General features: G+C 33.6%; 1 protein-coding gene across 1 annotated transcript in view; it reads right to left on the bottom strand.

Moving 5' to 3' along the window:
• Window positions 1-17,799, bottom strand: part of Man2a1 (mannosidase alpha class 2A member 1) — a 163,187-nt gene that overhangs the window by 34,048 nt on the left and 111,340 nt on the right. The window contains exons 13-16 of the mRNA XM_026391315.2: window positions 13,555-13,720; window positions 11,870-12,085; window positions 11,017-11,139; window positions 8,021-8,135 (exon numbers count right to left, since the gene is read on the bottom strand). Coding sequence (XP_026247100.2) covers window positions 8,021-8,135; window positions 11,017-11,139; window positions 11,870-12,085; window positions 13,555-13,720 — 620 coding nt within the window. The remainder of the gene's footprint in view (window positions 1-8,020; window positions 8,136-11,016; window positions 11,140-11,869; window positions 12,086-13,554; window positions 13,721-17,799) is intronic.

Raw genomic sequence — 17,799 nt, 5'->3', positions numbered from 1 at the left:
CATACTGATCTGCCAGAAAACATTCCTGCCCTGGAGGCATGTCTGCTGCTTCCTTTTCTACCACTCTTTCAGAATTTCTAAGCAGCAGGAGGAGGAGGCAGTGGCAGCAGAGCAGCATATCTCTCTTCAACCTTAACTCCAATGCGTGTTGAACAAAGAGAATTTAAAATACTGGTGTCTGATTGGACCTGGATGAATAACATATTTTTGCAAAATGTGGTATCCAATTGTTTGCTTTGAACAAAATTGAAGGGAGACCTAAAATAGTACCATCAAGGGGCTGGGGTTGTGGCTCAGCGGTAGAGTGCTCGCCTGGCACATGCAAGGCCTTAGGTTCAATCCTCAGCACCACATAATAAAGAAATAAAATAAAGGTATTGTGTCCAACCACAACCAAAAAATAAATATTTTTAAAAAAATAGTCCATCAAGCCAGGCAGGATGACACATGACTGTAATCCCAGCCACTCAGGAGGCTGAGGCAGGAGGGTCACAAGTTTGAAGCTAGCCTCAGAAACTTAGTAACAGCTTTTGATCATATGAATTGCAAGGTTGTAAACAATCTATTAAGATCCTGTCTCAAAATAAAAAAATAAAAAGGGCTGGGAATGTGGCTCAGTGGTAAAGACCCCCTGGACTCAATCACTAGTACCAAAAAAAAAAAAAAAAAAAAAAGAGAGAGAGAGAGTTCATCAAAATTGATGTTTGAGAGCTGGGGCTGTAGCTCAGTAGCAAAGTGCTTGCCTACACATTACACATGTAAGGCACTGGGCTCCATCCTCAGCATAAAAAATAAACAAATAAAATAAAGGTATTCTGTCCATCTACAACTATAATTTTTTTTAAATTGATGTTTGATAGTTACTCTGATTTATGACATCTAATTCAGAAGGAGTTTAAAGTTTTGAATGGTAGTCCTATAACAAAAACTCCTTTGTTATCAATTATTTATATGATATTCCTTTGCATCAACACTTATAAAAACAAAAAAGGTACAATTCATTAAATATTTCCATTGAAATTTATAAAATAAATGATCAAAAATAGTAACACGTTTATATTGTTTTGACCAACTGCATATTATTAATAATTTTTGTAATTCAATCTAGAAAATACTTGATACTTAGAAACCTTAGTATAAACTTTAATACACATAGATAAACACAAGTGATTTTTATTTCAGTGAAATAATGAAAGGTTGACCAATAACAAGACTCTTAAGCATAAAAATAGTAAGATAAAATTCTGAGTGGGAAGTAGAATGCAAATAAGAGTTCAAGGAGAAAATGTAAGTTCAAGAAGAGCTGGTACAGGCTTTTTAAAAATGTATAACTTGGTATCAAACCTCTGCTCATGGATATGCTTATCTCTAAATGTCATTATTTACAATATCAAAAATAACATTCTTTGCAATTAATTTAAATGTATAGATGTCAACTTAAGAATATATAAGGGACACAGATTTCTTAATATTCATACAGGAACCAGGAAGTTGAACCTAATCAACTCCATTTCAGGCTTTATGATACTCTTCCTCTCCTCTGTCCATTTAAATAACATTTCTGCAAGATCTAGCCTCTCAACAACTTGCTTTCTTCATCAAATCTTCCCCAACTCCCTTGTCATTTGATGACCATTCTTTCTCTTCTGATAGTTAATAACTCATTGGGGCCACTTTCTTCTCAAGTAGATCCAATGCTTAATCATGGGCCAGGCATCAAGTATATTAATGTAGTTATTCCCAGCTCCTCTGTAAGGTAGGCTCTGTTACTGTACCCCTCTAAGATGATGAAATCAAGTCTAGTAACCTGCACAAGGCCAAGTAGTTGGTAAGCACCTGAGAGGGGGTGAGGGATGGGAACAGGATGCAGAGGCTGACTCTGGGCCATCATGCTTCCACTGTGTTTCCCATCCTGGAGCCCTCATCACAGTTTAGCACAACACACATTTGTAAGGATGATGTTTCTCTGAGAAGAAGCTTTGCCTTCAATACAGTAGCTGCTGTCACACAGCCCTCAAGATAACCTCTGAGTCTGAATTTCTATCACCAGAATGTACTTTCCAGAGCCTTAAAATAACCTCCTCTTCCTTGCCTGTAGGGAATAATCAGGTTCGACACATTGCTACTTATTTCAATTTTTTAAAGTTCCAATTAACAGAAAAAAAATCTGAGCATATTATGATATCCCAAAAAATGTTTTAATTACCTAAGTCTGCCTAGTCATACCTTACTTAATGCTTTTCACTCTTAAATCAAACTAACTATGGAATGCAGCCCTAGGGGGAAAATGAGGATTGATAGCAAACAATTTTAATATTATTATGAATCTTTTTGTGGAAATAAAAACAACATCAATGAAACTCTGGGATCTTATTTACAAGTGGGATAGACTCCAGGAATGGAAGTGCCACATTCAAGCATCTGTAGAAGATGATTCAGAACCAAGGAGTCAAGCACAAGAGACTATATGATTCTAGGTTTTATGAAGACTCTCTGATAGTTACTCATAATGAAGCATCTACTTTTTTTAATAGATTAATTTCCTAGTTCCTAAGAAATGACAAACTCAAAAGGTGACTCTAGTTTGCTTAGCCCAGACACCAAGAATTCAGGTCTCTAATTCTCAATCTGATTACTTTATGTGATTAACTAGATGAGGCTCATTTTGACTCTAACAAGTCAAGTGTCATGCAATAAATCCAATTAGATTTATATTCAAACTGCTCAGGCAAAAACTAAGAAACTCTCTTTGATTGCTAACTATACCTATGAAAGAAAATTATTCAGTCATTTCAGTCAAAGGAAAATTTTTCTTTCCATACTTTTTGATAGCAATTCATTACATTTTACCTCCAAGCTACTTGCTTTCTTTTAGCAAGATTTACTACTTATAGGACTTTTATAATATGTTGGTAAATAATGGGCAAAAATATTATTGCATTCAAGATATTTCTCCTAAGGACTGAAACTTGGTTTACACACACATACTCACTCATACCACCTGCCTAGGAAAACACAGTCCTGGGGGCCAGGAGACCTTGAGGATATGTATTGTAACAGATTTGGGACCTCAACCTTATGCCAGAGTAAATGTACATGACACAGTGGTAACCCATAGCAACCTAATTTTTCAAAGTAGCTGCTGATGTCAGGGAACTAGGGCACTAAAGTCTAATACAGCTCTGAAGACAAATGAAGTCCCAGTTAGCAATGTTACTCACTGATCATTATGTTACTACAAGGTATATACACTCTTGGTGATGGTGGAATATCAAATGTATTACAAGAGAATACGAGGGCTTTTGCTTGTATTATATTCTATCTTTTAATCCAAGATTAACAAAAAAGGAAAGTAGGCTATTTAGTGATGCTTGAAGCTTTAATTTAATAAAAGATGATTATACAAGAAAAAATAACTCCCACCTCCTCAACGTTCCTCCCCTCAGAAAATGTTATTTTTCTACAAACAATATTTTAGAAGTTATAAAATGATTCCAAAAGAGTATTTCACTAAATTGTGTGTGCTATAAAATGGATTTCTTATCTAACCTGACATAAGGCAAAGAATTCTATTTCATTAGAAATCTATGAAATTGCTCTGATCTTGTAGAGCTCTTAAAGCTAGTGAATACAAGATTTCCTCTAATTTAATATTTCTAGAAATCTTTTGAATGTGATGTTTGAACAATAATGAAAAGAAACATAGAGTGTTTTTTTTAATAGTTTATATAATGCTAAGGAGGAGAGACTTTCAACTGTACTTATAATCATTTTCCAAATCTGGAGAGAGTGCAAACAGAGAAACTAAAGTGAAGTACCAAACCAATATCAAAAGTAGGGTTGAACTGAGGCCTCTCAACAGAGTTTGTTTCAAAATCAATAATGACCAAATAGTTTCTGTAATTTAGGAAGTGTTTGATTTGTGTTCTTAATCTTGTTTTCTCCCAAAGCTTAATTTGGGCAAAATTCCTTTTTTTTTTTTTTGAGAGAGAGAGAGAGAGAATTTTTTAATATTTATTTTTTAGTTCTTGGCGGACACAACATCTTTGTTTGTATGTGGTGCTGAGGATCGAACCCGGGCCGCACACATGCCAGGCAAGCGTGCTACCACTTGAGCCACATCCCGAGCCCGGGCAAAATTCCGTTAGGGGATAAAAAGGCCAAAGAGCAAGAAAAATAAGAGGCTGAGAACTATATGTATATTTAGTGAAGTTTTCATTACTTCAGTTTTATGAAAGAATATTTCAATAAACTAAATTTCAAAGGTTTAACATAGAGAACTCAATAAAGACAGATATCTATAATATTAACAACTCATTTTCATTGATGAGAAATAAAATCTTTTATATAATTAGCTGGTTTACTAACCTAATACAATTACATAAAATTACATAAAATATTAATTTCCTTTCACCAACTCCCATTTCTTCCTGGATCAGAAATTTGGTCTTAAAAAGAAGCAGACTCTGTTCATTAATATTTATCTAATAACTATATCTGGCCAACTTAGGGGGACAAAATTAGCATATCTAAAAAATAGGTTAAATTTGACAATCAACATTTTGGTTATTTTAAGAAATACTAGCTAAAAGTCTATCTACAAACCATGGAAGTTAACTGACATTTTCTTTGGATCTAAAATGAAAGGCCACCTTCTGTCTGCTTATTTTGATCAGTCATGCAGACTCTTGGTTTACAGGAGGCTGGTTCAAGATGTTAAAGAGCTTTCAGGTGTTTCTTAATACAGAGGCCTTGGCACTGCCTACCAGCCCTGAAGAACATTCTTCTAGGAGATGGAATGGCTATGGTGAAACATCCTGAAGACTTTACATCTCTATCCTAGGACTTGAACAGTGATTTCATTAAAACTTCAATAAATCAGGCTGAATCCTCAGTCAATGGGGAAAGAGAAGGACATCAGAGGTGAATCACCAAGACTACGGAGAAAAGGCAACACTGCCATAATGGGGATAATAAGGAAATCTTGGAAGAGCTCTGTCAGACACAAACACAGGAGGGGATATAGCTTGGAAGAAACCTTCCAGGTGATTCTGGTATCTCATCTCCCACTACCTTCCATGTTAAAAAAAAAAATACAGAGGGCTATAGAGGAAAAAAAGATACAGATGTCACTTCAAGTTGATACATGCTGATTTCCAATTTAATCCAGGCAACTAGAGTAAAACTCTCCCAGAAAAGCACTCTAAGTTAACTTCTCATTACACTTATTTATCTGTCATTTCTCACAAACTTCTAAAGCTTTTTGCTTTCAAGCTATAAAAATATAATATTAGAAGGAAAAAAAAAAGCTCCAGTCCAAGTTTATTGTACCCACTAACAAATTCAGAAGCAACATGAAGACCACATTTATGTTTTCATTAGTGCTTTCTTTCTGAACTAATCAAATCTCATTTTTAAAATACCTCCATTACCTACAGGTCAGATTTATGGAAATTTTGAGACCTGGCATAAAATTATACTTCAACATTTGAAAATATTTTTCTAGCAACTAATGAATAGACCACAAGTACTGAGAAAAAGTGAAAATAGGTAAGAACCAAGACCTTAATAGCTGTTCAAAGTATCAATACTGGTCAATTTGGTGATAAAATGAGGTACCTGCCAAACAGGCAATGCCCTTTTAAAAGCCTCTCTGCACCACACCACCAAGGAAGAGAGAGGAGAAAGGATCTAGAAAGGAAACACATGAGAAAAGAAAAATGAAACAATAAAGCATTAAAAAAAAAAAGGCAGAAGCCAAGCCAGCAAATAGTAATGAGCCAAACTGACAGCCCAAGAAGTGTTTAGAGTACTAAAGAGACAGTAATTTGGAAGGGCCAGAGCCAGTCAAATCTCAGTGGCTCTTGCTCCTGCTGAGCAGCTGTTAGTCAGCCATTGATAGTTCACTACCCAGTGGGGGACAGGAAGAGCGGAAAGAAGATAACCATTCAGTTCTGATCAGCACAGTTTGTTGGAATAAGTAAGCAGGCACGTCAAACTCTATTAATTTCCAATCAGCCACTAAGGAAAACTGGAGGCTAAGCTAGAGACACCTGCAGAAGAAGGGGGTTATGTACCTTATGCAAACTACCCCATGAGTTCCAGAATCCCACAAAAACCCAATGAAAACTCAAGGGATGAAGTGACATTGATAGACACAATTAAATAAAAACAAAAGCAATTAAGCAAATACTTTTGATTAAGAGGTTGAAATTTTAGAATAAATTGCTTTGGCTTTTATTCTAGGACACAGCTGATCTCCAAATACAATTGATGAAAAATAAAGGTAAATCCATCTTGATGACATAGGCATGTGCTATGCTGCACTTGAGGAAGAACATCCTCATTAAACAAACTAGTTTTAAGTAAAATTAAAAATAGATGAACACATCTTCCATGTGATGCTATTCCCATAAAATGAAACATTCGGTGATAGCTGAAAATGTTAGGCTCTCAGAGGAGGCTTATGCAACCAGATGATCCAAAACATTGTTTCTGGCTTGCCAGAAGTTTGGGAAACTCAATAGGAGAGTATTTCAAAACTACAGGTTTTCCTACATGTAGAAAGGAATTGCAGAGAAGTTACAATTATGACACAAAGTTAGTGCCCAGTACTACTTTTCCCACTTCCAGAAGACCTTTTAGTTCTTGATTCAACCTAGGAATCATGGATTATTTTAAAAATATATCCAATTATTATTTAAGAGGTTACTTGAGAAAAAGGTTTGTCTATACCTAATAGTCTATGGAAAGGCAAGGCATAAAAATTTCTATATACAATCCCTATATTGTCCATATAGTTATTTATTGAAAAACAGTAATCATAGAAATTTTAAGTTAAAAACCCTAAATCAAAGCAAAAATAAATTTAGAGTTTGAAAATCAGAAAATTATATTTTTTGCTTCCCCATAAAGCCCAAAAAGGAATTAGTGCCTATTAACACAATTTATCATTAGTTTATGGGATTTTCATGTTCTTCCTATGTGAAAATTCAGGAAAATGATAGTTTCCCGTTGTAAATTTTTTTTTTCAGCATAGCTAAGAGCAAAGATAAAATGGCATTTTTATAAGTTTCACTTCTAAGAGCACTGATAACCCAGTAAATGGCCTGGCTATTAGAAGTACCCTATTCTAAAATCACTGAATTAAAAAATAGCCAATGTAGCTGAAAGTGTATTTGTAATCTAAAGCTCCACCTAGATCCCATGAAGGATCAGTTGACTGCCCAGGGTTAAGTTCCAAAAAATGATCAAAAGCCTGTTTCTTATCATTTTAGCTAATAAAGATGCTGCTCAATACTGTTTAAAAACTAAATGGGTGATTTCATACCCTACATTATAAAGAGCTATAAACAAACAGAACTACTTGGAAACATTTTTCTTTTAAAGTTATGTCTTTAATACATGTGATTGTAATACATTGTATATTTAAGAAGACAGGTCTGTGTGTGTGTGTGTGTGTGTGTTCCATTAATTTAAAGTCATTTATGCCAATTGAAACAAAATACTATTGTTTTCAAGTCTTAACAATCAGGCTTCTAGTTAATAAACTCATGACTTAAGCAACAATTGCCAAATGAAGGAGAAGACCCAGAGGAGAAAAAACGTGTATGCAGAGGAATGAAATGTTTATCATTTTTTATTATCAAAAGGTAAATATTGCCAGGCCTGTTGGCGAATGCCTGTAATCCCAGCGGCTAGGGAGGCTGAGGTGGGAGGATCACAAGTTCAAAGCCAGCCTTAGCTAAATTGAGGTTCTAATAAGCAAATCAGTGAAAACTTGTCTCTAAATAAAATACAAAATAGGGCTGGGGATATGGCTCGGTAGCCGAGTGTCCCTGAGTTCAATCCCTGGTACCAAAAAAAAAAGTAAATATTACATTTGGTACACCGAAGATATGAAGTTAATTTTAAGAAGATTAAATTCTCTCTAAGTAAGCTGATTGCTAATTTATTTAAAATGACAAAAAAAGCAAAATTCCAAGAAACCGGTATACAAATTTCACAACTGTTTTCTTACCCCGTAGGTTGTACAGTCGAACTGTATGAGAAACATGTTCAAAGTAGCTAGTCACTTCGGAATAAATCTTTCCATGTACCACTCTGACAAAGGGTGCTTTTTTATAAACATAAGGCTGAGGAGGAAATGACATAAATTTTAGTAAACATATTTTGGTTTCTAAATCTTTCCAAGAAATGATTCTATAGTTTCCAAATAGGCAAACACACATCGCCTAATATTTGCAATTTTAAATGAAAACCAGACCTTAAATATATCAAAATATGCAACATCTTAAGAATTGAATATCACATTTTAGTTATTAAAAACTGCCAAAATCTATATTTACAAATGTTTACAATTTGATTGATTCAGATGATCTACAAACATCTCTCCCAGGCATAAAAATTTCTATATACAATCCCTATACTGACATATAGTTATTTATTGAAAAACAGTAATCATTCTACAGCCATGACATCCTCCCAGGCTAACATTTATTATAATAACTAGGCCCCCTATAATGTTCAGAGTGTGGGGCAGGTGATAAGGATGTCAACAAAGATTCATATAAGGTAATAGAAAGCAGGATCTAGAAACAGCTTAATGACAGTCAGGTTTACTAACTATAAAACATTTTGCCTGTTATGTGAAAGAACTATTTAAATATAAAGCAAATTCACAAACTTGAAAAAAATTACGTGGAAACCAGTGGTTTAGTTTTCATTATTTGAAATATAAGTTCAAGAAAATAAGAGAAAAAGCACTTAGGTGACCTGAAAACAAACTTAAAGCATTTATTAAGAATTACATTTTAAATATTATTTTAAAAATTATATATTCATATATTTTATAGCATATACTTTAAGAATTGTATTTCAAGTATTAGAGACCTTAGCTTGATAATAGCATGACAAGCTAGGCTTCCAGTGTGAACTACTTGAGCAACGTAAGACTCAAAGAATTGTGTAATTGTATTCCAAATCTATATCTCTGGCTAGAGAAAAAATATTCAGAAGTTAATAAAATATTTAATAATCTACAACATCCTTATACCTGATTACTGCAAAAAGTTGGTGGGAGATGAGAACCTGGGATGGTGATATGTGGGCTCCTACTGTTTTCTGATACATTCAGCTGACTCTCTCCCTGCTATAATTTTATTTTGCCTTTATAAAAAAAAATCCCAATTCTCTTTAACCTTCTATCTGACATTACACATAATTAAAGAAAAAATAATGCAATTACTTTTATCTATGCTCAATATTTCATAGTACAACTATCTTTAAAATCTTAATAAAAGCCCCACACAGTGGGAGCAACTTTGGAGGCTGAGGCAAGATGACTCCAAGTTTGAGGCCAGCCTCAGCAATTTAGTGAGGCCCTTAGCAACTCAGTGAAACCGTCTCAACATAAAAACTAAAACAAAGGCTGGAGATATCACTCGGTGCTAAAGCACCTCTCTCCTTGGTAAAATCTGAAGATCCACTGTCAATTACAGAACACCTACTATGAGCTGTAATTTACCTTTAATTCTTCACTGACTTAAAAAAAAAAATACAAAAAGCTAAAGCCCTTAATGTGGCCTACACAATTCCTAAAAATCAAATATTTGATTTTTGGTTAGTAGGTGTCCCAAAATTTCAGAACAAAAGTAACTTTCTCAGAAGGTAAGTCCCGCAGTCAACAAAACATTAAGGAGGATAGCTAACTGATCTCTAGGTGGGGAAAAAACCTATAAAGTTTATAAGCAAAAAAGGGAACTCTAAAGAAAAAATACAGAAATAACTAAACAAACATTACAAACTATTATAAAAGAAAAATAATGAAAAAATTAAATGACATATTGAAAGAAAATTTTGCAACATAGGGAAAACATCAATTTTACCACATACAAAAAGAGTAATTAAAGATCTACAGGACCCAATTTGATTCAAATGTATGATATGTCAAGATCATCGTATTGTCATGTGCAACTAATAAAAAAAAAGAAAGAAAAAAAAAGATCTACAGGACACAACAATATACCATTTGATCTAAAAATGTACATAGGAAACTCAAAGAACAAATATGAAAGATAAATGAATGGAGAAAAAGAGTTCCACCTGACTAGTAATCACAAAGTTTTAACAGGAAAATATATTTCAATTAACCTATTATCATGGGCAAACCTTTTAGTATGACTAATTCTCAGTGCATAGATTAGTACATATGAGAGTTCCTTAAAAAAAAAATGTTGGGAATGAACACTTAAAAATGCTTCATACACCAATGCAAAATTACTAAGTTATTCTCAGGAAAAAAAAAATCAGAGCCGCATCGAAAGAATGGAACAAATATTATTGCAATGTCCCAGCAGTGAAGAATTGGAACAAAGTACATGTGCAATATTAGGAAATTTGTACACATCCAATGTATATTAAAATTGTGCCATCAGACTGTGAGTACTGCTACAAATGAGAAAATATGAAAGTCCCGTGAGACAAAACTGAGAATACTGGGAAGGGATATGCATAAAATAAAAGACAATAAAAAATAATACATCAAAGTGTTGGCAGTGGTTTTCACAGGATTCTGGTCTAGTTGGTAAATTTTATTGTTTTCTTTATTGTTTTATATATAGCAGGGAAAATTTGTTTTATTGAAGTGCTAAAAGTTAAGGAAAATATGGTCGATTGCATAGTCTATTTGTCCCACAGAACTAGGTGTTTTGTGTCTGCACATATGCTGTGCTGCACACATGTTAAACACCACAACAGTATCCTAACCTTAAGTTAAATCTAGCTTCCTTTTATGCAAAAAATTCATTCACTATAGCATTCTAACTGAATTACACTTCTGAAACACCGTTTATCTAACTTTCAGCTACAAATTGATAGGCATTAGTAAGGGTAAACATAGTACTGGAGCCAAAAGTTTATCCATAATAGATGAACATATCAATGATAAACTGATGAGACACACCCCCTCCCAATACTTTCAATAAGTTTATTTCACTTGTCATCAGCGCCACTCACCTGGGCAAAACCATCAGGCAGAAAGAGGTAGGCGCCACTTTTGTCTTTTTTACTTGTGGTTCCATACCAGGTAAATTGCACTTTTATTTCATGGATTTGCTTGTCTTCTCTTGTCATCATTGTCTAAAGGTAAAAATTTAAGCAACTCACTATTGAAATGTTTATCACATTGCATCTGATTCTGTGCACATGTCCATTAAAAAAATGGTTACAGAATAGATTGAAAAAGTGCTAATTTAAGCTTCTAATGTTCAAAATTCTTGGTTGAATACCAAAATTTTATACTTAGCCTCACAATTTAAAACCTTCACAATAGGAACAAAAAGTGAGAACATACTTCATCAAGATCAAAGAGCTATATGTATTAGGAATTCTAGACCACTGCTTCTCAAACTTTCTGTAGAAGGAGAGCATCTATTTTTTATTTCCAATATGCATGGGCCAAAATTTTTGAGAAGTACAATAAAAGCGAGTTGAAAACTGGAGCTGAATTTAAAAATTATTTTTAAAATGACATGCCATGAATATTTAATTTTTTATTATTAGTAATTTTACTCTTTCAAATTGTATTCAGAGTTTTGAAAACATTCCTAAACATTGACATTTTCAAAACCTATCTAATGAACTATTAACAGTCCATGGCATAGCACCACCTCACACTAACTAGTACCACCCACAGACCACAGCTGTGAATAATGAGGGCCACTGAAGGTATGTACAGCTGCTCATCCAAAATAAACCCGGAGTATTTGGTACAGCTCTTAGAAAGACTTTATTCTCTTTGCAAAGTAATCTGCACATGTAATTAAAAGTGACAAGCCTTTTTTGAATTTCATAACTATTTAGAACTTACCTCCATAAGTCCAGTTTTATCAAATGAAAGAATAAGGTGGGGGTTCTCTAGAATTATAGGTTCGCTGTCACTCTTCATACTCTTTATGTTGAAAATTTCACTTGTTGCTTCACCATTATAGACAACATACTCAGCCAAATCTGAATCTGATTTTCCTGTTTCTAAAAGTGTATACACTTTCAGACCCAAGGGTGGTGTTTTTGCTATAAAAGAAATCTTTAAAAGATATGGGAGGGAATTAATTACAGAAAATATAATCCGCTGAAAAGCACACAATTTATATTTTCAGAAAAACAACAAACTACCATATTTTTAAAAGGGAGGATATAATACTATTCTACAGATGATTTGATAACTTATGGGTATGGTATTTACATCTTGGTTAATCCAGGGAATCCAATGGCCTTAAGTTGGTAGGCCTATCAAAGCATCAATAATTTCACTCCATATATGAAATTATAAACCATCCTCAATGGTTTTACAGTGTTTTTATTGGATGTTCAAAGGAGGAAATTCTCCATAAAGGAGAGTAATGGTTTATTGTAAACAATACTTTTTCTAATTAATAGAAATCGTTTTGTAATATTGTAATATTTCAATATGTTGAAATAGTAAATCAAATTATATGAATATTAAACATGACAGTTTAGTCAGCAGTAGCCCACAAAATTCCTGAGGCTTAGCACACACTTTACAAAGCATGGAGGATGCACACATCATAAGACTCCTGACTTAAAGAGGCAATTCCAATTCCTAGACAGGATGTTTTTTATAAAATCTGACTAAAATTTGCATTATACTTTTGTTTTTCTTTTAAATTTTTTTTTTAGTTATAAATGGACCAATCTATTAATTCTATGCGGTACTGAGGATTGAATCCAGTGCCTCACACATACAAGGCCAAGCTCTCTATCACTGAGCTACAAAACCGCAGCCCATTTTTCTTTTTTATCTATAGTATTAGGCATATACAAAAGTGAAGCCAGCAATGGCTTTTGACAAGCAGAAGTAATTCCATTTTAAGAGTTCTTAGTTTATGTGTCTCTAAAAATACAGTTTGAATTATATTCCAAACATTTAACCTTTTTAGTGATGTGGGATTCAGTTTAATATTGCTTATTTTAAGAAATATTCACACACACAAAAGCACGCATACTTCGGTTATTTGAGCCCAAATTTTCTGTAATTACATCTTAGGGGGAAAAAAAGCATCTTAATTATTCTTAGAAAGTCTCTCTTCCATGATGTGTTATATCACCTTTGCAATGAAAAGTTGAAACTATTCAAAATTAAGAAGCATGGTATTTATTTCAATTTCAATATGCATAATTATCATTAAATTGAGCCAGACCAAAGAACTCAAAATTTTATGAGTAATAATTACTTCATTATTCAGAATCTAATTAATGACATTCATACTTAAAAAGATATGCAATGCACATACCATACTAACAACATGTTACTTACTAACAATGTACCATATACCTAACTAATAATGATGTTAACATTTGGGGAAACACAGGATCTGTGTGTCATTTAACTGGCCAGTTATACTGTCTGGTATTTACGATTTTTGCCACTTCACAATGGGCCTAACATGAGGCTGTTATACAGATATAAACCATACACTGGCTATGCTTTTCTTTTCTAACAATGCCCCTTTAAATTCTATGGTCACAACATACCTTATAGACCTCTTGTGAAATAGTATCTTCTTTAATCCATACTGCACTGACTTGAATATCCAGAAGTCTTCCTGTGTCCGTGAGCACTTGCACATTGGGGTTATTCACATAGGTTGAAACTACTGAGTCTCGGTGCTGTTCTAAAGGATTATAGATCACAAGGTACCTGCAAAAACATCTGTGTCACTATCGGGATCTCAAAATATTTTTTTTTTTACTTCTTTCACACTCTTCCTAAGACCCCAGTTTATATCCAGTCATAGAGTCCACACATGGAGAAGAGATTCAAAGGAACACTCTGGTAAAACTTTCAGAGAACAAGCAATTTCATCACAACAAATACCACATAGTACAAAGGATAATGAAATTATGATTCAAAAGCACTTTCTCAGAATAAAGTGTTTAACTAATGGAAGACATTAATAGACTTGTAAAAAAGCATTTTTTTACATCCCAGAAAATGACAGAAAAGTATGGGGTTAGTCATCTAAAATAATCAGCTCTGTATAATAAATACCCTGATTCCTGCTCAAGTTCACTGAATAAAAATATCCATGACTTGTCTGTTTACAGCTTAGCCACAATTAATTCTCATAAAAAATATGACATTCATTTTAGACCACTAAAACACAGCCAATTATATGGCTATAAATGCAGAATCTCATAATTCACACATATATTTTATATATAGGGGGCCCTCATTGCTCAAGACAGGTCTGAAAAAAAAAAAGATTATTTGAAGTGAACCCACTTACAATAAGAACCAAAATTTTATAAATATTGGTAAAAAGAAATTTGATGGGAACTTAGAGAGGAAAAGGAAAAATCAAAACAATTAAAATAAGTTCAGCAATATCTGCCACTATGTGTAAATTCTTAGTAGGAACAACAACAATGATAAAAATAAATAAACTGAAATTTTTGGCAGAATTTTTCCAATATTCTATACTAGCACATTATGATGACATTTAATATTTTAATGATTTTAAACATAACTATATTTGTAAAAAAATAAAGACTTTGTAACTTTTCCTATAGTCCTTTCTCAATTCTGATATTCAAATAATTCAGTGTTGAAGGATCCAACCACCTTAGTTTTTCACTGGCACGACTCTGCCAGTTCCTGGCTGTTTCATAATTTTGCCTGTGAGTAAAATCTATACCATCCTGTGAGAGATTTCATGTAATCTGAATCCTTGGCATGATTTATGATTTTACTTTATAGTCAATTTGAATTATATTATCTTCAAATAAATCAAGAGTATTCTGAAGAGGATATTTGAGTAATAATGTTACTCACTGCTTCACTAGAGAATATTTTCAAGATCTGAGATATTTTGTTTTCCTAGAAAAACCTGTAACTACAGAAACATAGACTGAACAGTTAGATAATAACCACATTTCCAATATATAGTAGCTATAGCTAGGAGAAGCTAGCATCTGTTCATTGTAATACATCAGAAAGTCTACAGTATGCTTTCATCCTGCATGTTTCCTTTCTTATTTTTTATTTACTTTTTGCTTTTGATTGCATTACAAACCTCTTATAAAGAAACAAAATTAATGTCTACAGTGACCATAGTAAAGAAAAGGACAAAGAGAAGAACAAAGGGAAAAGCACAAGAATGCCTCTAATCCTATTAGGCTTCTAGACCTAGGCATCAGGACAAGACCTAACTTGTATCACCTGTCTTCACTGAAATTCCATATGTAAACAACAGATCTAGGAAGTCACCTGGCCATAAACATACTCACAAAAAGCACTGAAACCTTTACCACTAGATAAAACCCATTTTATCCACAAAAGCAATTCTCAAGGAGTGTGATGGTGGTGTCCCTTGAGAGGTGTGCTCTGAGGGACTTGTTAACCTATTTTGCACACTCTCACAGCCCCCTACTAAAGTTTACATTTCACCTGACTATTCTTCCATTATAAACACACCTGGAGAGTCTCCCATTATAAACACACCCTTGGTCACAAGTTCAGTGTTATCAACAGGACTGTCCCATATACCTAAGGTGCACTGGAATAGAAAAACAGGTGATGGACGCTCACTCTTTGCACCAAAGATGTTTAAACCAGAACTCTGAAAATGAGTGATTTACTACTGAAACTCATGTTCCCAGAGGCTTATGAAGCCAGTATGTGAGGAACTCTAGAAAACCATGGCTTGAAAACAAGTCAATCTTCTAATTCTGCAGAAGCCCAGAGGCAGACCCAGGCACTTGTAATACATGAAACCTAGAGTAACTGCTGAAATGTTTCTTGGATGCTCCATTACACCGTGCTGATCATGAAGACAGTGATAAAATACAACATGTTCAAGTAATCAATTAGATCAGAAGTATCCAGAATACTAGTTGCCTCCCATGGAAAATTTAAATAATGACTCGAACTTAATGCAAATAATAGTTTCAAACATATATTTGGTTTTGTAACATATTAAATTGCTTTTAGGTTCTGTTTTGTTTCATTTGAGTAGCTAGTTAGTATTTGACTATAATGATGTTTCTACTGTACTGAATGATTATGTAATTATCATTCCAAGAATCTATTCAAACACTAAGTATATACATAACGTGTATAATGCTGCAGTAAAAAATAATTTTTAACATAATTAAAGATTCACAGCATGTTCTTCAAATGCATCACAGTACAAATTTATCTGACACACATTCAAAGTCCTATTTCTGTATAGAGAAAGTATAATTATAAATTATATTTCCTTTAGAAATAAGAACACCATCACAAATCAACTAAATTTTATCGTCATTATCATGTCTCCTAGTCAAACATTTGTTATACTTATAATATCCAAAATTGAGTTTTGCTAAAACCTTCAGTTTTAAATAAAACTCACAGGTTTCAATATAATTTCATAATCTCATTTATTTACTGAAAATTCACAATACTTGATCCACACTAAGAAAAAGAAAGGGTTAATAGCTCAGAATTTTCTTTTTGTTTGTTTTTATTTTTCTCCTATTTCTTCCACATTAGCATTACTTACTTAGATATCATCTGGCATCAAATTATGTCCAACCTCCTATTTCTCCCAACAACTTGGTATATGGGAAACTATTGAAATTCTCTATATGCAAAGAACAACTTTCATCTCATGAAGAAAAATCACTCATGTATTAGTTGCCAACCAAATTCGTAGACAGAAGATGATGTGCTTTGGTTGGGAGAAAAAGAAACAGGAAAAAAAAAAAAAGGACATCTGTATGCTCATGTCAAACAAGTAATAACTTTATGGAAGAAATGGAATTCCAGTGTAAATGTGGCTCTATCTTTCAAAATTCTACTGAGGATAAGTATATTCAGAATTCCTTCCCTCCCTTTACAGCAGTAATTCACATCATGTTAAGAAAGAATGGAAATCCTTGAGTCCACTATTTGGGGCAAATCAAGTCAGTGCCCACCAAGATGTGAGCAATACAATAGACCATGCAGGTTTCCTTCTAGGACTGGATTAAGGATGGAATATGCCTCTTGGTCAGTGAAACCTTGAAATTACCATTCAGAATGCTTCTTGTATGTCTGAGGCAGCCCTGATGACTGTATTTGGGCAATCTACATGGCATCCTCTACATTCTTCCTATAAGGAAATTTGAGGTTTGGCAAGGTTAGGTTTGTTGCCAAGGCCTACCCAGCTAAAAAGCAAAATGTGGCTTAGCATTCACCCTTCACCCCAGAGCCATCTTCTTAATCACCTAGAATATAAGAATCTTTGAGAGACGTGGTTTCCCCAGGAGATTCCCTTAGTTACAAATTCCTGTGAAGAACTTCCTCATCAGCTACACCAAAGATCCCCACAGAGCTTCTCTTCTGAGGAAACTCAGGATGAACAAAAAGCTATTTATATTTTAAACATATTACATTTGTGCATTTGTGAAAGAAAACTTAAAATGGAGAACACCAGAACAGAAAAGATCCTGCAATATATACTAAGGAGTTTGTCTTAGGACCTCACTGCATGTGGCAAGAAAACCAATATCTGATGAAATATTCTTAAAATACTATGTATTTTTTTAACTGTGTAAGAAGATAAAAATGAAAAATATTTTCAAGACTTCTGTAAGCCCAGTTTAAAATCAGTTAAGCAAACACTAGATTATATGAAAAATAATTTTAACTTTATTTGCCTACCATAGCATCTAGCACAGAATAATGTTCAAGAAATAGTTGCTGCATGAGTAATCCAGAAAAATCCCACTAAGATAATTTATCATTTATAAACA

This window comes from Urocitellus parryii, chromosome 1, assembly GCF_045843805.1.
Source record: "Urocitellus parryii isolate mUroPar1 chromosome 1, mUroPar1.hap1, whole genome shotgun sequence".
Lineage (NCBI taxonomy): Eukaryota > Metazoa > Chordata > Mammalia > Rodentia > Sciuridae > Urocitellus > Urocitellus parryii.
Note: the sequence above shows the minus strand (reverse complement) of the source record. Positions and strands in the feature narration are given on the sequence as shown.